The sequence below is a fragment of the Parasteatoda tepidariorum genome, chromosome 3 (assembly GCF_982258835.1).
Source record: "Parasteatoda tepidariorum strain Cologne lab strain chromosome 3, Ptep-v5.0, whole genome shotgun sequence".
Classification (NCBI taxonomy): domain Eukaryota; kingdom Metazoa; phylum Arthropoda; class Arachnida; order Araneae; family Theridiidae; genus Parasteatoda; species Parasteatoda tepidariorum.
In genome coordinates this window covers 3,190,286-3,214,321 of record NC_141757.1, presented here as the reverse complement: position 1 = coordinate 3,214,321, position 24,036 = coordinate 3,190,286, and the positions used below count along the sequence as shown (strand labels likewise).

Sequence of the window (24,036 nt, the reverse complement as noted above, 5' to 3'; positions counted from 1 at the left end):
TGAATGCGAAGAAGCATTTGAAACTACGAAGTTTCAAATGCTTTCTGACTTCAAAAACATTAACAAAAAAACAACATACAAATAAGCAGCCTTTCCTTTCCTATACCTTCATTTTTCTATAATTTAATAACTTTTGTTCATGAAAAAACTTTAGTCTGTCAAACCCCGTCCCTCAATTTCATTGCTACACGAGAAAAGTTAAAAGTCAAAGAAATGAACACATCGGCAAAAGCACTTATCATTGAAAAAATAAAGGTTTACAACAAATTTTAAATAAAAATTGTGATATTACGATCTTTGGTAACGGCTTGGTCAAATGCTCTTTTTCTTTTCTGGATTAACTCAGATAAAAGCCACACTATTTCAAATCCTGCCTATGTACGTGTTTCAAGATGTCACAAAATACGTCCTTCTTCAGTATTCATATTTATATTAAAATCTACGTCAAGACAGTCATTGTTAAGTTAATAATAAAAAATATATAAAAATACTTTAAATTATTATTACGTAAATACATTAGAAATGCCTGCTGGTGAAAATAAATAAGGAATAAGAAAAAGCTAATAAGAATAAAGAAATAATGTAACAAGCTTATTTTCAACTAATGCGGGCTAAAGAATACTTATTATGATTTTAATAAAATTATCAAACGCAGCGGTCGCCATAGCAACGCATGCGCACTGTTTACTATTATTCTTGAACACAGTTGAAAAATGTGATGACTTCCAAATAACATGCCATCAAACCCAAACCAATTACCATTTTGCCAATGGGCAAAAAGGTAAGAAAGAAAAGAAGACGTCTATAATGAAAAGCTTTTTATTTATTTACTTTTTGAAAAATATTAAAAAACTGAACTAAATTAACGGTTATCAAAATACTTACTTAATCTTTTAATAAATTAATGATTTTATATAAATGAGCAATAACTTAAGTTTTGCATAATTATACAACTTATAGTGAGAGAATGGAATACTAAACTTACATCTGTGAAAGTGTAAGCTTGTTCTGCTGTGCATTCTGCCCTGTCAGTGGGGTTACTGAGGGCAAAAACAATGGGCTGTTTACATGTATTCTGCATCATCCTGAGCACCTTCTCTGTGAATACTCCAGGTTGAGCGGAAGCACCTAATAAAGTATACAAACACCTTTTGACCTAATAATTTACATAGTAGAAGTTCAAACATGCAGCTTTATAGTTCAGCAATTAAAGATTTAATCAACTGTACAAGATTTTACAGTCCCACAGAGGACTGATTGTTAAGACACGGTTCCCAGCAGATCACCGGAGTCAAGCATCACTCAGTGGCGCGGGTGGGTGACCACTTGGATCAGTCTGCGTAGGGGCCTAGTTGCGGTATCGGTTCTCGTTAAACAGTTCTACCGTAAAGTGCTCGACTTCGAACGCATCGCGCTACCAAAGAAGAAGAGCCACCCCCTCTGCAGAGGTTCCAAATTGCAACTGCGTGTCTTCGGATCATCCTCCGAGAAGTTTCATTGAACGTCGCCAATAGCCCATTGTGCAACTCTAGAGCGACGTAAATATACTAATGCACTACCTACCTTTACTTTTTTTTCATTTGATAACCGTCGCTGTACAGCCGACTCAATTTTACGGTTTACGGCTACGAATATTCAACTTCGAACTTTGTAATTTTGAACCAACCCAGAAGACTCCTGGATTAGTATCTCCAGAGGTATGATTTGTTATGGGGGCGTGGAAAACTTCGAGACTCGACAGATTTAACGTGCATCAGACACCATCTGCCAAACAGAGAGTCTTCGGTCGGTGGGGATCGAACCCACGACCGCTTGGACATGTGTCCAGTGCCCTACCAACCAGGCTATCTCAGTCTTTATGGACTTTTATTCTCAAAAAAAAAAAGAGGAGTGAGTTGTAATTGGGGTGGGGGGAGGTTAGTTAGCAAAAGCGTAAATGCACAACGGAAGAAGAAAAAAATGATATTCACCAATAAGAACTGAGGGTTTGATGTGTTCTGTCATTTTTTCCAAATCTTTTGTTTCAGCATGGTCCTTTGCATACCATTTCTTATGGTCTTTCAGGCCAGACGGATCTCTGCTCTAAATAAATAAAGCATTTTATCATCAACTCATTCCCACTTCATTCAGATAACGTTTTCAAAAGATTTTCTCTACGTTGAAAAATGTGAATTTAACATTTTGAGAGGAAAAAAAGAAAGAAGTTTAGGAAACTTTTTTTCTCTTACGATGAAAGAAGCTTAAAATATTTCGGCTGAAAACCACTGTTTTTTCTTCCTCTTTAATTCCTACTATTTAATTCACACTCTCCCTATATATCTTATTCAAATTTTTAATCTCTCATAAAATTCTTTTTATTTATCCACTCAAATTCAAATATATTTTTTTTAAAACTTGTAATGAATGACACTTGATGTTAATGCAGTTTTTTTCAAATATTAATTCATTCATTAAATTTAATTCATTAATTTTAGTTTTATATAGAAGAAAAATGTTTAATTATTTCATAAAAAGTAACTGAAATAAAATTTTTCTTTGACCTAAGCAGGAATCAACTTTAAAAATAAAGATACGTTTTTATTACTTGTTTTTGTATCAAAAACAAGCGCTTTTTTTGGTATTTTTCTACGTTAAAAAGTATAATAATAACATCTTATGCGAAACAAATTTAGATCAGGAAACTTATTTTACTTTAAAAATATCTTGAAACAATTTTGTAAAAACCATTTTTTAATGAATATTTTTTTAATGAAATCAAAAAGTATGATATTTAACATTACTTGAATTTTTTGAAGTATATAGGTAAAAGCTACTTTTTATTACAATGATCAAAAACAAAAAAAACACCTTTTTGACTTTTTTATTTTAGAAGTATGATATCTAATAATATTCGGAAAAGAAAAAAAAACAATTGAGGTCAAGAAACTGTTTTTGAAATATAAGAAAATCTTTAAATATTTTATCTGGAAACAACTTTTTATTTCTTTTAATGACCAAAAACAAACAAAAACCTTCTTAATTTTCTTTTTATGTATATGATGAAAAAAAATTGAATCGTATTTGAAAAGAAAAATTGAGCTAGTAAAAAGTGTGATCTTCCTGAAAATAATTCTTGAAACTGAAAACGAAAAATTATCTCAATAAAATTTTTTAAATACTTTATGTATATATATTTCCAGCATTTTAATTAAATAATTCTTTCTGTAAACACCAAAATTGGCTCATGAATAAAAAAGGACATTACGAACGTAAGAGTCACTTTATCTAGTTACGTCATTTCGTTAAATTGAATAAAATCGACCCTTCATTCAGAAAAAAATTTATTAAAAAAAAACTACAGTCAGACCTCTATTTAACAAAGTCGCTAAATCCCGATAAAAAGTTCCTTACATGGAAAATTCGTTAAATAGAAAATCTCTATTTGAAATACTTAAACAACACAAAACAGATTTTAAATTCAGAAACACTTGACATAATTAAAATAAAATAGCAATTAATGCACTTTTATCTTATAAATTAATATCTACTATCGAACTGTTGCAAATGATTTAAACATTTCATTTGTTGATTTGTTTATCATTTCTGTCATGTTCTTCCTCGCAATTTATTGCCGTATTATTTTATTTTTCTCTCTGTCCAAAATATCCGATTTAGTCAACATTTTTGTGGTTGCATCTTCAAAATCAATAAAAAGAAAATCATTAATCAGTAGATCATCGTTCATTTCGTGGTTCTCTCTTAGCTGCACCGATATTTTTTTAAGTTCTTCTAAAAGAATGTCCTCCGCATTTTCCAAATTCTCCACGCTGACCAAGAATCCAGCTTTATCAAAACTGTTACGAATAGTACGATCTGTGACATCCTATTTCCATGTTTTAGACATTTCTGCAATGCTGTCTCGTAAATTGATTTTTGACATGGATTCCTGTATGAAATGCAAACAAAAAGGGATTTTATCGCTTTCTCTAAAAGTTTAGTGGCTGCGAAAATCAATTCAAAGTCATTTCCCCTAGAAAATGCATTAACAAGTTTGAAATGTTCCGAAAAATTTTGGGAAATAGTGAAAGTGAATCTCAAAGAAAAGTTCGTTAAATAGAAAATTCACTTCGCTACTTCGAAGTTAGTTAACGAAGAAATTTCCAAAACGTTCTTTGTTCCTCCAAAAAATGCGTGAAATAGAGAAAATCGCAAAACGGAAGTTCGCTCAATAGAAGTCTGATTGTATTTTAGTCCTTTTTCATCACTTACTTTTACACATTTTTTTATAAGAACTGTGTATCAAGACTTTTTTTTTATTTTGTTATATAGTGTGTAAGTAAAGAAACTGTATTCGAACCGTGACGACGAGCCCCCTGGAATCGAACATCCAAATTTTGGCATAGGCATCCTCTTTGGAGACCCCTTCTTCCTCCATTTCCATTACTAATAAATCTGCTATGCCTAAGGCTGCCTGTAAAAAAATGACACAAAATCCAGATTATTTTTAAACTTTTAGGAGGGGGATATTTTTTTCTTTTTAAAAAAAGTAAATTAAAAATTATATTTAATTCAATTCGTACAATATTTTATAACCATCGGTGTGAACACCCGACCCAATTTTTATGGATTTACGACTACTAATGCTTAACATCGTAGCGTTGTCATTTTGAACCCAATCCAGAAGACGAGGGAACTCCTGGATCAAGTAATCGGAGAAGTGTTGCCTTCGTGGAGGACTTTTTGATGGCATTAACACCGCATTTGCGTTACATAGAGAGGAAGACCACAAGAACCTCCCACGGCTAGTCTGACGACAAAGGGACTCTAACCCAGTGGTGCGCAAACTTTTTTCGACTGTGACCCTTTTTGTAGAGGGAAAATTTTTGGCGACCCCTAGACATAAATGTTCACAAATACGATGTATATATTTCGCGCATTTCTTTCGTTTCATCGAATAAAAACATCATCATATCTGACTCATATTAATTTTATTTATAATTTTAAGAAAATACTTTTTGTATAACACAAAAATCAGTAAATTGCCCCTTAATGAGATGTATGTGGCTGCAAGTTTCTAATTATCCCATCGATGTTTGGATGTATGTAGCTAATTGCAATTCGCATATCATCTTCAGGGTTTAAACGCGAGCGGTATTTAGTTTTTATTGAAACTAGTTTGCTAAATCCAGTTTCACATAAATATGTTGATGCAAATTGTATTAACACTCTGATGGCATTCTTGCATAAAACGGGATGTTGCTTTTCCACGGATAGCCAAAATTTTTGGCAAGGCTGAGTCTTAAATTCATTTCGAAGAGTATAATCACTAATTAGATCTATCAATTGCTCTTTCTCATTAATTTGAAGCGTTGAACTGCATATGTCAAAGGAAAATGGATCACGAATCCAACCAAGATCGTTTTCAGGAAAATCCTCGAATCTTCTCGAAAATTTTTTCTTTAACTTTTCAATGTGATTGGAAATGATGTTTTTAAATGTAAATATATCTATATTATTTTCCTTGATAAAATCGTTAAAGCAAGGGAACATGTCGGTGTTGTTTTTATTCAGTTCAGTTTGCCAGAGACTAAACTTATTCTTAAAAGTTTGAATTTTACTGGCTGTAGTTATGATAGTTGAATTTTCACTCTGCAAGCTCAAATTTAAGTCGTTAAGTTTTTCGAAAATATCAACTAAATAGCTCAGCTTCCCCAGTCAAACTTCATTGATATAATAACTTGCCAATCTATGTTTCTTTTCGATTTAGAACATGTACACTTCATTTCTCAAATCAAATATCTGTCGTAGTATTTTCCCACGTGAAAGCCATCTGACTTCGGTGTGTAACAGTAATTTCTCATACGTTGAGCCCATCTCATTGCAAAGTACTGAAAAGAGACGGCTGTAACTAACAGCGTCTCGTAATACGTTGTGCAACTCTTCATCCATATCTTTTGCAACAAGAGCTTGCCGATGAATCATACAGTGATTAAATACCATATGAGGCGCCACCTTCTGAATTAAGCCTCTGAGCCCTTTATTCGAACCTGTTAATGCTGCAGCACCATCAGTACAAACCGCAACACAGTTTGCCCAGGTAAGAGACTTTGCTTCAAAATATTCATTTATTACTTCGAATATTTTTTCTCCAGTTGTTTTTCCTTCCAAACTTTTGCAACATAAAAACGTTTCTGTTACATCTTCATTAAAAATAAACCTAACGTAAATAATTAGTTGTGACATTTTAGTAATATCGGTAGTCTCGTCCAGTTGTAAAGCAAATACAGATGAATTTTGTATGCGTTTTATGACTTCTGACTCGATATTTCGTGACATTTCGGAAATCCAATTGCAATTAAACAGTGAGTGACGGCGCTTCACTCTTTATATGTACACTGTATGGTATGCAGCATGCAGGGATAATGCATTTCATAAAAATTTGGCGACCCCAAAAAAACTTCTGGTGACCCCCACAGGGGTCGCGACCCCTAGTTTGCGCACCACTGCAACCCATGATCCGTCGACCACTGAGGATATTTCACGTCAGCACTGTGGTCGGTGCAATCCGGATGCGGATTCGTTTCGATCAGCCATCATCGCTGGGGATTCGAACCTTGTTCACCTCATTGGACGAACGCTCTTTACCCTGAGCTATCGCGGCTCAATTCGAACAATATGAACCCCCCTCCCTCCCTCAAAAAATACTGTTTGTCTACGGTAAGAACTCCCCCCGCCACAAAGTCTGAGGCCGCCTGCTACTATGGAAACAAGAATATAGCATTCTAGGGAGGGTAGGTTCTTTTCACTCTAGGGTTACAACAGTAGACCGAAGAAAATCTCGCCGACCCTTAACAAAAACCTGTCCTACGCAATGACCCCACACCCCTACTTGAAATAGTTATACCTCGTCACCATAGTCACCGTCATGGGTCCAGACGAATGGTTAAGGGAGTACTTACTTTAGACAAACTATAAAGAACTCTTCATCAACCGAAAGTAAACAAGGTATCCGGGAAGCGTCTTTCTAAAGCAGACATCGCCCACAGTATAGTTTGTGGATGTAAAGAACTCCCCTAATCATTCGTCAGGAGTAGTAGCGGTGGCTATGGTTACGAGGTTTAACTATTTCAAGTAGGGGTGTTGGGACATTACTGAAGTCAGATTTTGGAGGTTTTCGTGGCTTTCCTGTCCATGTAATGCAAATGCGGGTTAGTTCCATCAAAGAGTCCTCCACGAAGGCAAATTCTTTCAATCATTGATCTAGGAGTTCCATTGTCTTCTGTATTGGGTTCAAAATTACAGGGCTTCAGAGTTGAACATTAGGAGTCGTCAACCTCCAAAATTGGGTCTGCTGTTCAACGACGGATAAAAAAAGGTAATGTATAGTAATTAGAGTTTTTTTTATATTAAAGATCAGTTAACCTTTAAAAAAAATACATAACATATTAAGTTTCTCTATTGCGTATTTCTCTCAATGCAATTTCAGTTATTTTTATTTTTTAGCTTAAAATATTAGTTATTTCCTCTCTTTTATTGCCATAAATATTTTACAAAGCTCAATTATGTTTTATATCGTTTTTTTTCTTTTCTCTTTTTAGAAAATTAGATTGTTTAAATCGCTAGTAAAGTTAGATTAAAACTGTTAGTTTAAATCTTAAAGCTGACATCTAAAATTTACTTTACATTTTATTTTCTAAATTAATTTACTATAATCTTTCAAAGTGAATCCAAAATATATCTAATGTTATGATTGTTTTTATTGATTTATGTTTTCAATAAAATACAATTCATATTTATAAAATATAAAATTCGTTTTGGTTTGCTTAAAAAAATAGTGAATAAAATGATATTTTATTTGTAAACTCTTACTTCTCCTGCGCCGTAGAAGAGGAATGTGTGTTCAGACACTTTGGTGCCAGTCAATCGAACACTGCATAGAATTCCAGCCACGGCCACTGATGCTGTTCCTGGAATCATAAAACACACCAACCATTCAAAATTGAGAAATATTTAAGCGAAAAAGAACCAAAAAAAATTTTTTTTTCTAACTCTGGCAATCACGAATATGACAAACCAGTAAATCAAGTTTTTTGTTTAACTAAATTAGAGGAATTTTGATTAAGGAATTACTTAGGACTTTTGATTAAGTTATAATTTTCGCGATGTGTAAATAATATCGCCGTAAAACTAATATCATTATGTGTCTCGAAATTACGCGCAAACTAAAACTATTATGTGTATAGCAACTAATTAAATAAAACTATTTAAAAAGTAATCCAGTAAATTTTTTCACAAAAATTACAACAACAAAAAACTTAAACGTTTTGAAAATTATAATACACATTTTTGTTTATATCCTTTCTCCCATAAACTTGTCTTAAATATAGAAAAATTAGAGAGCGCGTTCAAACCTGATGTATTATATGAAAACAAATTTGTTCCGCTCATTACATTTTATAAAAATAATATGAGTTCCCTAGAAAATGCTTCCGCACTTTCTATAGAAAGGTTAGGTCTCTCATAACATATTTGTGAATGCTTTACGTGAATAATGTCACTCGTTTAAAAATGAAGTTCTTAAACTATGCAACATCCTGTAAAACCTTTGATTTTTAATACTTTTCATTCAATTTATATACATTATGATTTAATTTGATACTTAAATTGAAACCAATAAATTACAGAATTTTGAACATTAAAAGGAAGGTAAAAAAAATTTGTATTTTCATAATTCATTTCCTCTTTCAATTTCGTAGCCTTTTAGATTCATGAAACTTTAATAACATCATTCATTACAAAATATTTCTCAATAGAAAAAAAAAAGGAAAATCTTTTTTGGTTCATGAGTCTATAATTTTTTTCTCAAAACACATTCTGTAGAGATAATTTTAAGAGATTACCTTGAATGTCGTCATTGAAAGTGCAATAATGATCGTTGTATTTTTCCAATAATCGAAAAGCATTTTGATTACCAAAATCTTCGAATTGAATTAAACAAGTCTGGCCATACCTGCAAAAACCCAAATGAATTATGTAACAGATTTTGATAGAGTTCTTTTTTAATATTTTATAAGTATTTTATTTTAATAATTTTTTTTCTTCTCTTTTTATTAATCTTTATTATATTTTTTCCAAGTTTTCTCTATTTCTTTTTATTTAAAATATATATATATAGATATATATGTATGTAAAAAGTAGGAAAACAAAATAATTAAAAGATATTCTAGTCATCAGCTCACACGACTACATCCGCAAAAAAGAGTGCTTTCTCACTCCTTTTTGTGGATCTAATAGTGTCAGAGAATTATATTAAAACTTCAGATGTGCGATTTCTCATACATATTAATAAAGGTTTAAGAGACCGGCAGTAAATTACGAAAGAAAATTAATGTTTTTGAACACTTTATGCCATAAAAATACAGCTTGTGACTCATGCTAATTACGTTGATTATCATATAAAATAACTATACAAAATTACGTATTTTGTGTAGTTATCTTATATGATAATCACGTAATTACGTATATTTGCATAATTATTTAAAATCATGCAAATATGGATATTTTTATAAACTAATTTTTTTGATTTACGTTCTTACTATAGCTGCAGATATATTCAATAAAATTTAACGAAAACTTTTTAGAGTAATTTTGAATTAATCATAAAAATATAATTTTAAAATCTGAAAAACACTCTCAAAAATTACTCAAGATATTAGCATTTAAAATAAACCTTTCATATTGTGCATGAGCGAAAAACATTTGTTTATTTATTTATTTTTTTTCATAATCTTGTCATTTTTTTCTTCTTCATAATCGTTTAGAATTATTTTTGATAACTTATGAATATTTTGCAAATGTAAGAAGTTTTCAGTTTCCACAAATTCATTTTGTATCACGAAACAAAAATTCATAAAATGATTTTAGAATTTATGAATTCCATGTTATGACAAAATTTAAAAAAAAGATTTTTTCTTTGCCGTGTCGATTGTTATTGAATTGTTATAGAAAATTGCTAGAAACTTTTTAAATTTTCACGATATTCAAATTCGTCTTTTTTTTTTCATAAGTTATCAAATATGGATCAAAACAAAATTAGAAAGTTATTTTCAATTGTTTTCAACGCATGCTTAGTACAAAAATACTACTTTAAATACTCATATCTAGCACAGTTTTCAACGATTTTTTTTTCAAATTTTAAATTTATATTTTCATAATTAACTCAAAATTACTCAAAAATTTTTATTTTATTTTATTGAATATTTCTACAGTTATAGTAAGAAAACGTTTATTAGCGAAAATTAGCTTTTTTAATGAAAATGTTCATATTTCCATGAATATTTAAGTTAGGTTTACGAAATTGAGTGTAGTTATTTAATATGACAATCAACGTATTTGATATGAGTTACAAGCTCATCGTCGACATTTTGAGCTCCAAAAACACCAATTGCCGATCCCTCCAACCTTTAAAATTTATTGACATGCATGAGAAATTGCATGACCCGAACACTTATGAAGTATTTCTTGAGAAAAAAGAAGTATTTCCATTATTTCGTCCAACCCCTATATTTCAAGTAAACTTTTCCTCGGCGAAAAACATTGTCCGAACTGATCTTTAAAGCATTCAGATCACGTTTAATCGCTTTAGAGAAATCAATTCATTCAAAAACATTGTTTAAAATTTCGACGAACAATTAAAGAAAACTGAACTAACTTTTCGAAATAACTTTTCAATTTTAAACTTGAATAAAAAAAAATTATGTTTTCATGATGAATTTTCAAATACACTAATTTAATTAAGATTTGGAATTTTAAAGCTTACTACATATAATATTTCTTTAAGAAAAGACTTTTACTTATTTCATGACAAATCAATTAATGAAATAAGAATGCAGTCTACCCGCAACATCACTTGCTTATCTAGAAGGAAATTCAAAATCACTTCCCATTTCCCTCCTAAAAGGGAAGAAAAAAAGCGCAGACTTATTTATTCATTTGATATAGATAATGATTTACTTATCTGATCTTAAGAGAAAGGAAGCCTCCAAGTATCATTTAGGAGGACATAATGAACTTTTTTTTTTTAACGAAAATAAAGTATCTTAGTGTAGTGTGTCTACTACTACAAAAATACAATTCCAATTCTTTAGTATACAAGACATGTTAATTCGATTTTATGTCAGGGTACATTAGGGTTGACATTGTAGATGTGAGTCTCCCCACATTGGTGACCCAGACGTGACGTGAACACGCCTACTTTGACAGAAACTCTCACTTCGATGGATGATCCACATTAAACAGTTGACTTTCTATATGTGACTGCGACATTATCCACGCGCTGTTGCTACTCAGTCTCGATCACACACAACATCGGCTCGACTGCTAATGGCAACAAAAAAGTGACCACGACCGTCAACTTAATATAGCTTTCACGATCAGCACTGAAAGTACGGTGATCTTAATACAGTTTTCCTGGCTTCTCGCTAAACAACCATGAATCAACTAGTGGTATCCGACTATCGAATTCTATCACAGATAAAATTCTGGGGGGGGGGGGAGTACTGTAGCGCGTCTTTCACAATTCCAATTCACTAGTGTATAAGACAAGTGAACTCGATTGTATGAACGGGTACGTTTTCATAGATGAAGGTTGACATTGGCGATAATTTCTCTCCCCACAACTTTACTTGTTTGCCTATAAGAAAATTCAAAATGAAATTCCCAAATCCCATCCCATACCTGCCAACTTTCACTCTTTCCGAGAATGGATTTTCAGAGTGATTGTAAAACAATAAACGAAAAACAATCTGACTCAAAAATATATTTATATTTTGATCACGTTGAAATTCGCTTGCCCAAAGATTATTATGCTTTCATATATTTATTGTAATTATTTATATGTAGTGGTGGTCAAACTCATTTATAATTATCATTATAATTCAAAAAGTTAATTGGAATAACCCGAGTATTGCTACCACTTCGAAAATGAAAATAAAATCTTCCGGAAAATCCGGAAGAGTTGGCAGATATGCCATCCCCATTTCCCCCCAAAAGGGAAGCACACAGAGCAGACTTATTTGTTCATCTGAATTAGATGATGATTTACTCATCTGATCTTGTTTTCAGGTATCATTTATGAGGACATAATGAAGCCTTTTTTTTTTTAAGAAAAGAAAATATCATTGGTATTAATTTTTCCAAAGAAAAAGTCTAACACAGCGGGTTTTCAGAAAATCTGAGATTCTCAGTCTGTTCCGACCCTAATATTCACGTGAACTTTAATTAAGGCCTGTATCTATATTATATAAAATGCTAATACGTATGTATGTATGTATGTATGCATCAATAAAACCGATGATATTTCTTTTCTCGCGCTGGCAACAGTTTTCATTTTTAATTGATTGGATTCGGCGCGCAAGAGCACGTAGTGAGCAACCAGATAACAATAACCAGAGTGAGCATTATCAGGTTGTTCAATTCAGATTCATGCACTAAAAACATGACAATATTTAATTTAAACTCAATTAGGAATTTATTAATTAATTGAAGTGAGAATGCTTTAAAAGGCCGCTGTTGAATTGATATTTTTCTACTGGGAGCTACCTAAACGTTTAAGTGTTTGTATTGAATGCATTGAATTTTTTTTATATTTCGCGTTTATTTATGCATTGAATTGTCACACTTTAAAATGCAGAATATTAGTGAAGCAATATTTGATAATTTATTTTGCTAATATGTTTCTTATTTAGCTAATGTTTTGATTTTTTCACCATGTACAATCTTAATAGCTAATATACTTTTTTAAAAGCCAATAAGAACATTGGTAGAATTCTTCTACATAAGTACAATACTATGTCTTTGATGATAAAATACTATGTCTTTGATGTTAATATATTATGTCTTTGTGCTAGAACATAGTGTTCATTGGCGAGCGAGCGCAGTGATCCATGCTTCACGGCGTGAACCACATAGGATTGCGTAGCAATTCTCGGGGGTTGGCGAGCGTTAGCGAGCAGGGGGCGGAGCCTCCTAGTTATTATAAAAACCATTATGCTTAACTTCCCGCGTTACCTTTCTCGAATAAGTTTCATAAAAGACAACAAGTCTGTTTGCTGGTGTCCTTCCACAATCTGACGCGGAATAACCCACAGTTTAACCTCCACTGAAGTGTGAGCTAGCTTGGTTCAACATCGTAACACATAATACGTCCAACTGTATGAAAAAAAAGCGAAACATACCTTTTGACAACAGCTTTCATGAATTCATCTATCAACGCATCATATCTCTCTCCCTGGATTCTCTTTTGTTTCAGCCCAATATACAATGGATCTTTAAGAAGTTTCTGCAAATAACAGAGAGAATAATACTCCCTTCGTCATAAGAACATTTGAATTAACTCAAATCATAAATACGAATAGATGGACGACTTTCCACACTTGTGATGTAGAAGTTAACCGGCTTTTATTTATTTATTTACTTTTTTTATAACTGTCGTTGAACAGCCGACTCAATTTTCGGGTTTACGACTAACAATGTTCAACTCCGCAGCCTTGTCATTTTGAACCCAATCTAGAAGACAAGTGAACTCCTGGACCAAGCATGTTTATGGCTTAAAATTCTAAGCAAATTTTAACAAAAAATTGGTAATCGGTTGAATTTAAAGAGTAAAGCCGCATATTTCAAATTTGATTTTTTAGGAACTATTCGACCCATTTCGCTACAATTTTATATTTTGCCATTTAAAATTACATTCTTTAAGCGATGTAAAAATGTGTATACCTTGAAATTCAAAACTTTTTCGACTATCATTGAATAAAATAATAAATAATTATAATTTTTTCTTGCTTGCTTGCTTGGAATTGTCTTTGAATAAACGAATTTTATAATTGAATGTAACAATTTTTCAATTCGCTTAAAACTTTCTCGAGACATAACGAAACACGCAAAAAAAAGTAAATGAAACATTTAGGCGTCCAAATTTTGGAGCGTTCTCCCGACCAAATTACTGAGATCCTATTTCCAGATTGCAGCTTTTCCAGATTACCCCTAGGGGAGAGTGGGGTCAATTGTAACAGGTTACGATTGTAACAGAGCAAAAATTTCGAGTGTCGGTTTCTAGATTTGGTTTCTAGGTGGCGCACAAGGTGTATTTAATAAATCTACATGTACACCCCTGCTGGCAACCATTTTTATGTACTTTTGAAAGTGTTACATCACAAAAGATATTTTCAGGCTATGTAAGTACTTTTTTTGGTATTAGAATATTATATTGTAACAAAGTAATTTTGTTTAAACAAATACAAGTTTTTAACCGAATATGTAATGGACACCTTAATTAACATTTCAATAAAAAAAATTAGTTTAGTTAATTAACTAGCATTTTTTTTAACAAATGAAGCTGAAATGGCGTCTTGGGGACATTTGTAACAATAAGTAAAGGGACGATTGTAACAGCTGAAAATAAATAATCTTATGTTTACAAACCATTACTTAACTCCTTAAGAACCACCAATAGTTTCCTATATCATTTATATTATGCTGCGTGTGCATTATTTTATTTGTCACCTTTCACAGCATAAATTAAAATTTTTAACCCCTAAAAGTCAAAAGTTTAACCCTTTAAGTATCTGCTCATTATTATTTTTACTCCTAAAATATAACTACTATTTTGATCAATAAAAAAATGTATCACAACTATGATAATATGTATAATTAACTATGTTTTAGTTGAATTTATGAGCTGTTACAATTGACCCCGTAAGTGGGGACAGTTGTAACAAGTACACGACTGTCAAAAATTGTTAAAAACTAATATAATAACATTTAAAATAAGGTATTTATTTTTTTTTCTAGTAGAGGATAGTCTACTTTACTTGTCTGTCAATTAATACTAATAATATATAGGATTTTTTGTTAGTTAAAAATAGTTAAGTAAAAAATGTTACAATTGACCCCACTATCCCCTACACTTTGAGGGGAAAAATTCAGACCCATTGATAAATTTGCATTTTTCCCCCCAAAGAAAGTGGGTTTGTGAATCTGATTTCGTAACTTAAAATATTGTCTACACAAATTAAGTAGCATATTTATTTCATAAACGTCGATGAAGAGCCGACCCAATTTTTGGGTTTACGACTACAAATGTTCAACTCCGTAACCTTGTGATTTTGAACCCAATCCAAAAGATAAGTGAACTCCCTCCTGGGTTAAGTAGTGGGAGAAATTTGCCTTCATTGAGGACTTTTGATTGAACTTACCCGCATTACATGGAGAGGAAATTCACGAAAACCTCCCGAGGTTAGCATGACGGCAAGGGGACTCTAACCCCTGATCCGTCTACCACTGAGGATATTTCACGTCAGCACTGAATGCGGAATTCGTATCGACTAGGATTCGAACCCTGTTCGCCTCATTGGAAGTCGAACGCTCTATCCTCTGAGCCATCGCTGCTCTCCGACGATAATATTTATAATTTTCTTCCATTTGCGATCCACCATGTGAGAAAATACATCTGGCATTTTTTTTCTTTACTTAGAAATTTAGATTGAGGAATAATTAGTAATTTTCAACAGCATTATTTCAATAATTAACTTTTTTTTTCGATCTAAAGAATAATTTTTTTTAAAGATTCTTTTAGTTATCCTTTCTTTTTCGTAGATAAATTTTATTAAATTAACATTGTTAAATTTTTGTTTCATTTATATCCGTAACAAGTACATAAATGGCAAAATAAATAATACAGAAATAATTAATTGCTAACATCTAAATTAGATCATGTTCAATTGAAAGAGTTTAACATCGAGTGACAGAAATTTTCCTTTTATTTCAATGCTTATTTACATACATTGTTTTTAAATAAATGATACTTAAAAGAAGGGTATTTCGACCCCACTTTTTACTTTTTTTTAGACAATTAGATAGGAATGATCATTGAAGTACTTGCAATGATTAAAATAGAGATGTGTATCATAAAGCTTGAAGGAATTATTTGGTAAATTTTATATTTATTATTTATTGTTGAATTTTCCTTTTCAAATATTTATCAACAATTGAAATTAGAAGAAAGGCAGAAAATCATTGTTTGATATTCGTCTCACAATAATGTAATAGATTTTATATTGTTGCTTTATTTTTAACTAAAAATTACTGAAAAAAAAGGTGAATTTTGACACCACTTTTTACTTTTTAATAAATTATTTATGCTGTTAATACTGAAATTTCAGAAAAAAAATAATTAAATCATTAAAGTATAAATAAGTATGTAATGAAGGTGAATAAATCCTTATTATCAAATAAAATTAGAAAATGTCATTTAAATATTGTTAGTTATGAATATAATGTAATTGATGAATTTTGTTTAATAATAAAAATCTGTTTAAAAAAAGCACTATTTGTGAAAAAAAAGTAATCGTCATCATCAATGGCTCGACAACCCAGGGTGGGCCTTGGCCTTCTCAAGAAGTTTTTTTTTCAGGCTAACCATTTTCCTGCTATTGTTTTCCAGTTTTTAAGACCAAAAGGTCTTTTTCTAGGCCATCTATCCATCTCGAAATCGGCCTGCCTCTTTTTCGTGTTCCAACTGGTCTGGCATTGCAAACTCTTTTTGTGGTACGTTCTTCGTCCATTCTGATAACGTGGCCTGCCCATTTTATTCTTAAGTCAATAATGTCAGGTTCATTATGTGAGTGATAAAGCTCTAGATTTGATCTTCTAAGCCACACACGATTTTTTTTTTTTAATTCTTTCAAAAATACTTCCCAAGACCTGTCTCTCAAAAGTTGCAGTTAAAAAAGGAAAAAATATGATATCATTTTTAATTCGAAAATAAATGAATGTGTGACAAAAAACGTGTATTTAAAAAAGTTACTAGATTTTTTTTAATATGTTCAATAATTAACAAAATTATTTTCGATTAGATTGTTCAAAAACTCAAGAGAATAATAATAAAATACCTCATTGTTGGTGCCAACGTCAAGTGTCACAGGAAGGAGAGAGGAAGGTGGTATGCCTGCCAGGGCAGTGTATAGGGACATCTTGCCCACTGGAATGCCCATGCCATTGGCTCCCAAGTCGCCAAGTCCCAATATCCGCTCGCCATCTGTTACCACAATAGCCTAAATACAAAACATACGTTAATTTAGCAGAACAAGAAACATTTTAACGAGTTTACTGACAACCTTAACTGTTCAACTCCGTAATCTTGTAACTTTGAACCCAATCCAGTCCCATCAAAACATTTTGATGGTTTATGTTGGCTTCAGTGCGATGGATGATGGTCCAACATCATTTGATGGTCACCATCATCCAACATTTTTCAAGGTTTTTGATATGCTAACCAACTACCATCATTCCACGATGCCTCTTTAACCCTATGATGGTTAACCATCAAGAGAAGTTTGATTCTCATGCACCAACAATCCGTGATGGTTTAATGGGAATTCTTGTCGGTTCTCAGGAATATACCAACAGAACAATTTAGATCTTTTTATGTTGGACCATCATAAATCAGTCCGAACTCTGACATTGGGATGATGGTTGTTCATGTGCGTTCCGACATTTGATTTCCAAGATACAGTGCACTCCCGATTATCCGGGTTAATCACCGGGACAGGTTGCACGGACTATCGAAAAACACGGATAATCCGAAAATTCCTTTTATTAAAGAAAAATTCAATATCAGTATAAAAAATATAAAAATTACTGACATTTGCATGCATAACATCAAACTAGGAATTTTCCTTATTAAAAAATGTGTAATGCGTCTTCGCCATATATCGATGCACATATTTTACGAACCGCAGTAATGTCACCGTAATCAAATCCTCCCATATAATCTAATAAAGTTTCAACAGAGCAGCATAATGAGAAACTGTATTTCATTCATTTACTACATCTTCTGCATCTACTATCATCACTATTGCATTTTTACTATCATCACTATTTGATTTAACAACATAACGATGTCTTCATCAGTCAAATACTGGAAGCCCAGGCTTATATGCATCACTCTGAAACCCATCTTCTAAATGTTCTTCATCAAGAATTTCGAAACCTTAGACTTCTTTTGCTTGTTTGAGAATACTGTTATCATATTTTTCTTGAACATCTGAGGAGGATTGTTCATCAAGCGGTATCATCTTTCTTCACGATCGTGATAACGTAGACGATTTTACCTTTGACCATTCTGCTGATGTTCCATATACTGCAATCCAATAACGAATATTACTACCAAAAATTTGGTAGTGCTATAACTTCATGAATCAAATTTTTTTAATCTTGAAAATGTTTCTCTTTATATTTTTTGTGTGACTCCGGAATGAGCACGGATAATCCGCAAACCGGATAATCCGCGCACGGATAATCGAGAGTATACTGTACTATGATGGAAATTTGTGATCGTTCAACATGAACAAACCATCAAAACAAGTTCTTATGTTGAAGCATCATAAATCATTCCTATAGTGGGGTGATGGTTACTATAATGGTTCACGAGGAACTATTAAGATTATATTGGGTCCATCAAAATTTTGGACTTGGATATGCCTTGTTTCCGTGTTTGAACTCTGAGGAAGGATTATAGAGTATGAGTTGTTCAGGTCGAAATAAGTTTTGATAAATATAAGAGAGTAAAGTGACCTTGACATGTTCCTCCGGCCAATTGCCAAGTATATCATAGATACTTCCAGCGTCATTTATGGTCAGAAATACACCCCTAAAAGAAACAATAAGCAATTAAGAGAACTGTAAAGCTTACTTAATACACAAAATGAATGCAGAAGAAATTATTATAATCAGCCCTTTGGGGCCAAATTATTGAAATTTGAAAGGCAGGTACAGTGAGCAAAATAAACAAGTAATATGAATAAATAAAATTTTAAGTCAATTCCTATACTTAGATCAACAAATAAAAAATTTATTTTAGTTACTTTTTATTAAATAATTAACATTTTTTCTCCCACATATAAAACTAAAATGAATGAATTAAATTAAGTCAAACTGAAAAAACTGTAATATTTGAATAAAGTGTAATATTTGAATCATCTACTGCAAGTTTTAAAAAATATATATTTGAACTTTGAGTGGATGAATAAAAAAATATTTTATTTAACGATTGAAAATGTGAACAAGATAGAGGGAGAGGGTGAAGTAATTTCAGAGGGCTTGATTTTTGGTTTTGTTTGTTCTGAAAAGGAGAGTTCCACTGAAATAACACAGAATGCCATTCTTTACTGCACTCTCAATTGGTTAAGCGATGCATCTCCGCAACAGCCCGTTGTGGGTCAGGGAAATCGTGAAGCTCTAACGGTGGAGGTGACCAACAACAGTGACAATGTGGACATCACTTCCCAGACTAGCTGGTACCTGTCATTCTGAAGCAACTGCGGTAATTGTACCATCGCGCCAATGATCACAGATCAGTGCAAATAATAAATATTTTTATCCTCTTTATAATGTGAATAAGCGTGTCAAGGTCACGTGATTCCCCCTACTCTTCTCGTCTCGTTACCATGGTATCTGCAAATCTTCCTTTTCTCCCTCATATATATTCCAACTTCTTTTTAAATTGCACTATCGTGGGGGAAAAAAAAGCAAGATTTGTCAACGGGTGTAGGTAGGTATAGGTACTTTATTTACGTCGCACTATGGACAATTGGCGACAGTCTGGGAAACATCCCTAAAGATGATCCCAAGACATACCATCGCAAATTTTGATCCTCTGCAGAGGGGATGGCTCCTCCTCTTTGGTCGCACGTGAAGCCGAGCACTTTATGGTAGAACGGTTGAACGAGGACCGATACCGTGCACCTTCGGTTCCTTCGCAGGCTGATCAAAGTGGTCACTCACCCGCTTTCTGACCGCAGACAGTGATGCTTGATCTCGGTGTTTTACCGGGAACCGTATCCATTCAACGCCTCCTAGAAGTCTGAAGGCCTCAGTACGGATCAATTTAGTAGTCCGGTGTGACGAAGTTAACTGCGCAGTAGATGAAAAATAAGAAATATGTCATTACGTTCGGGGTACTAAGCTGCGCAGTGGTTGGAAATACGAAATATGTTGTTGGGATTACTAAAGGATATTTATGGTAACCCGTGCCATAGCCTGCTCTATTCTAGGAGGTCCATTGCGGGACAGATTTGTGGACAGAGAAGTAGAAAACCTGTTTACAAACAGAACAGCATTCGAGATCGTTGAAGAAATGTTCACGTAGACCAATTTAAGAAAATCCTCATTATTGCATACAATAGTTCAAATCAATGCCATTAACGACACTGATGGTCAAATTATAAGATTCTGGTGTATAATTTAACCAATTTATGCACAAACGTAAACAAGTGCAAAGTATCACCTGATAACTAAAATTGAAGTTTAGAGTGCATCGACTGTATATCGTTGCACATGAGGCAGAAGATACGAATAAACCATAACAACAATTAGAACTATATAATTAGTCTTTTTAATAATTAGTTGTATAATGGCAATTTTAACTGCTCTATTAAAGTCAGAATAGTAATGTCATAAATATACTTATGAGAAATTAAATCATTGCTTTAATGCCACGTTTGGCTTTAACCATGACTCAAAACACAATTTTCGCCTTTACCCATTAATTGAAAGTTTGGACACAAAACGTGCTACCAAATACAGTCGAACTTCTATTTAACCAACTTCCATTTTGAGAACTTATCTATTTTGCGATTTTTTTTCAAGAACATTTCGGAAATTTCTTCTTAATTCTTCATAACTTCCAAATAGCGAAATGAATTTTCTATTTAACGTATTATTTTTCTTTGAGATCCACTTTCCCTAATTTCCCAAAATGTTATAGAACATTTCAAACTTGTTAAAATTAAAATATTACGGAACATTTAAAATAGTAAAGTAAATGTTATAATTGCAGAACATTAATGTAAGTATTATAATTATAGAAAATATTATAGAACATTTTATGGGGAAAATGACCTTGAATTGATTTTCGAAGCCACTTAACTTTTAGAAAAAGCAGTAAAATCCTTTCCCCTTTTTCTTTACATTTCAAACGAAAAACTCAGACAAAATGAACGGATTTTATCTCTAGTAATTAAAGTTAAGAATGCAGTAATATGTGTTTAAAATTAGTTTCATAATAAATGCAGCTATAATTTTATACATAAATTCATCTTCTTTTTTTTTTTAGTTGAAAATGCATGTAGCATGATAGTGTAACACTGATTAATGTTTTGGTCTATTCTTGCTTTCCATGCAGATTTCTTTCATGGTTAAGATTCATAAAATGAATAATAGATACTAGTTTACAAGATAAAGGTGCACCATTGCTGTTTTAATTATGTCTAGCTTTTATGAATTTAAGACCTGTTTCGTGTTGTTTAAGTATTTCAAAAGGTGATTTTCTACTTAACGAATCTTCCACATAACGAACTTATTATCGGGATTTAGCGGCTCCGTTAAATAGAATTTCGACAGTATGTTAAGTTCCAGAGCTATGAAAAAACAAACGATATTATTAAACTGGCGAAACGAAATAAATGGAGGAAATACCACATTGTTGAAGATAAAGAAATGAATTAAACTAAGGATTAAATATAACTCACCTAGGATGTTGGAATATTTTGCTGTATTCTATGCATGCCTGGCCCACAACAGGTGTGTAGACATAAGGCATAAGCTCTTCTGTGTGCTCGCACAAGACACGATAGAATAATCTCTCATTCGTATCCTGCAAACGATAATTTATTCATCATTAGTTCTTAGACATTTTCTGTCCTTAAGTGATGGTGTGGCATTCTATTTTGTAAAAAATAGAATTTTGTTTGTATGTTAAATTTCACAGAATTTTGTATGTTAAATTTTTCAGAGAAATTTTGTTTTTTTTAACGAAGAAAAGGATTTTAAACCCACATAAAGTTTTTACAAAAATTGTCCGCAAAAAATGACAAATAATATATTTTAGTTCTCAGGCCACAAAAAAAAAAGGCTTCGCAGGCCGCCGGTTGGTAAACATTGTTATATATATTTTTCTTTTTAGCGAATTTTCGTTAATTGTAAGAGTTAACTTTATTAAACAAAGAGTTAACTTACCTGTAAATGCCTCAGGAAAAGATATCGGCTAAGATCATCACCATATCTATGGAGATTGTCCAGAACTGCCTCCGTCTGTAGATGGACTGTTCTCACTGCGGCCGGGAGCAGCCCCCTCAGAGCCAGAGCCGCCCTTTCTTCTTCTTTGTATGCCAGACCCTGTACCAAAGAGATATCTATTTAAAATGTTAAACGAATTTTAATGATTAAAAATGTAACAAGATAAGTGTTCCAATTATAAAGAAAGCATTTGAAAGCCAACTGAAGCAACCTCAACCACATCTTAAATACAGTGTAAGAAATTAAGAGAATTTCCAGACTTGATCGATTATCTCTAGAACTACTGGACCGATTTTAATGAAATGTGATATGAACATACATTGATAAAATACAAAATAAATAACCATTCAACATGTATAATACACACGAATGACCGTGCGTAACTCTCCTTGTGAAACGGGCTGAGACGTATGTGGGTGGCAGAAGTCAAATTCTTGGTCATAAATGGCGAAAAAAAGGAGATGCGCACCTCTCTGCCTTAAAATAGGCTTATTAATATCAGCATGTAGCATAAGACAACAACAACAAGTGGAACAAAATTTCTCATTAAAAATTTCGCCCTCAGCAATCCTCTTATGTTTCAATAATTTATTACTCATGATGGGATGATATTATACTGTAAAAAAAGTACTTTTGTCATTTAAGTTTAAAAAATTACATATATTAATTCATTTAGCCCACGCGTCTAAATAATGTTTTTCCCCATGAAAAACTTCTTAAACTGGCTTTAATTGCATTGCCACTTAGATAAAAAAAAAATCGCATGTAAATGTCTCTACAGATTGACTAACTATAGTCATTTTTGCAATTTAAGATGCAAAAAAAAAAATTTTTTTTTGATGGCGAAATACTTTTGAATGCAGTCTACTGGTACACTAAACGTTTCCGCTCCGAAATCTCAAGTTAAGAAAATTTGATAGTCTTTAAGATGACATTTTCAAGGTTTTCTATACAAATTCCAAGGTCATGATAGAGCCTTACTATTTTTATTTTATAAGCAGGATTAGCAGTATGAAATGTGCAGATAAAATACATTTCCTCAGAACTGGTTGTCGTTAATTTTGCATTAGGGCCATTCAAATATTACACGTTACGTTAACACTAAACATATCTATTTCTACCATAGCCGGTGAAATGTCCGGTCTTTATGCTTCTTGTCTGAATGTATGAAATATGGATTTTAAGAAAAAATAAACTGAAAAAACTCAATTATAATTAAACAAAATTGCATATTTTATGTATTACAAATACAATTTTTATGTCTCACAAACACAAAGAATAAGAATTTTTAATTCATTGCCCAACGCATTTTTTACTTATACAGGTATGTTTCCATTGTACATTTTCCGCAAACATATTTCTTCTAATTATTATTATTTCTATAATTCTTATAATTATTCTCATAATTAATATTATTTCTTCTAAGAACTTGTGCTGTCTTGATTGTTTCGAAGATGTTTCTGAGTAAAGACTAAACAGTTAGTTAGAAAGGAAGTAAAGCTATCCAAATAAAATATAAGCTCTAAAACATTTAGTTTTTGTTCCCTTTTCTGACACAAAAATGCCAATCAAAAGTTTTTAGGTACTTCCTTGAAATTTGAATTCACAGTGATTCTGATTGAACTAACATACGCAACAGTCTTTGCAGAAATGTGCAACTGATCGAATGCAATACGTTGAACACGCATTACATCCTAATTTCTGGTCCGTTAACCTTATAAAGCAATATACTGTTCTCCCGGTCAAATGACTGGTTGTGGTAGGAATAGGTATACGACAAGTATTATTTGAAGCAAACAAAATACAAACAAAAAAAAATATTAATAATAATGATAGAATATTAACTGTATATAATTGTAAGAAAAAGTCTTCCTGAAGTCAAATGTGCAAAAATGATAAGATGATAAGCGCATTTTCGATGCA

General features: G+C 32.2%; 1 protein-coding gene across 1 annotated transcript in view; it reads right to left on the bottom strand.

Annotated features, from left to right (window-relative positions):
* The window catches only part of LOC107454065 (NADP-dependent malic enzyme), a 39,004-nt gene that overhangs the window by 3,948 nt on the left and 11,020 nt on the right, over positions 1–24,036 (bottom strand). Inside the window, exons 2-11 of the mRNA XM_087158600.1 lie at positions 22,054–22,212; positions 21,567–21,691; positions 18,613–18,688; positions 16,929–17,090; positions 13,215–13,318; positions 8,880–8,989; positions 7,849–7,946; positions 4,337–4,450; positions 1,971–2,082; positions 986–1,128 (exon numbers count right to left, since the gene is read on the bottom strand). Of these exons, the coding sequence (XP_087014726.1) occupies positions 986–1,128; positions 1,971–2,082; positions 4,337–4,450; positions 7,849–7,946; positions 8,880–8,989; positions 13,215–13,318; positions 16,929–17,090; positions 18,613–18,688; positions 21,567–21,691; positions 22,054–22,212 (1,203 nt within the window). The remainder of the gene's footprint in view (positions 1–985; positions 1,129–1,970; positions 2,083–4,336; positions 4,451–7,848; positions 7,947–8,879; positions 8,990–13,214; positions 13,319–16,928; positions 17,091–18,612; positions 18,689–21,566; positions 21,692–22,053; positions 22,213–24,036) is intronic.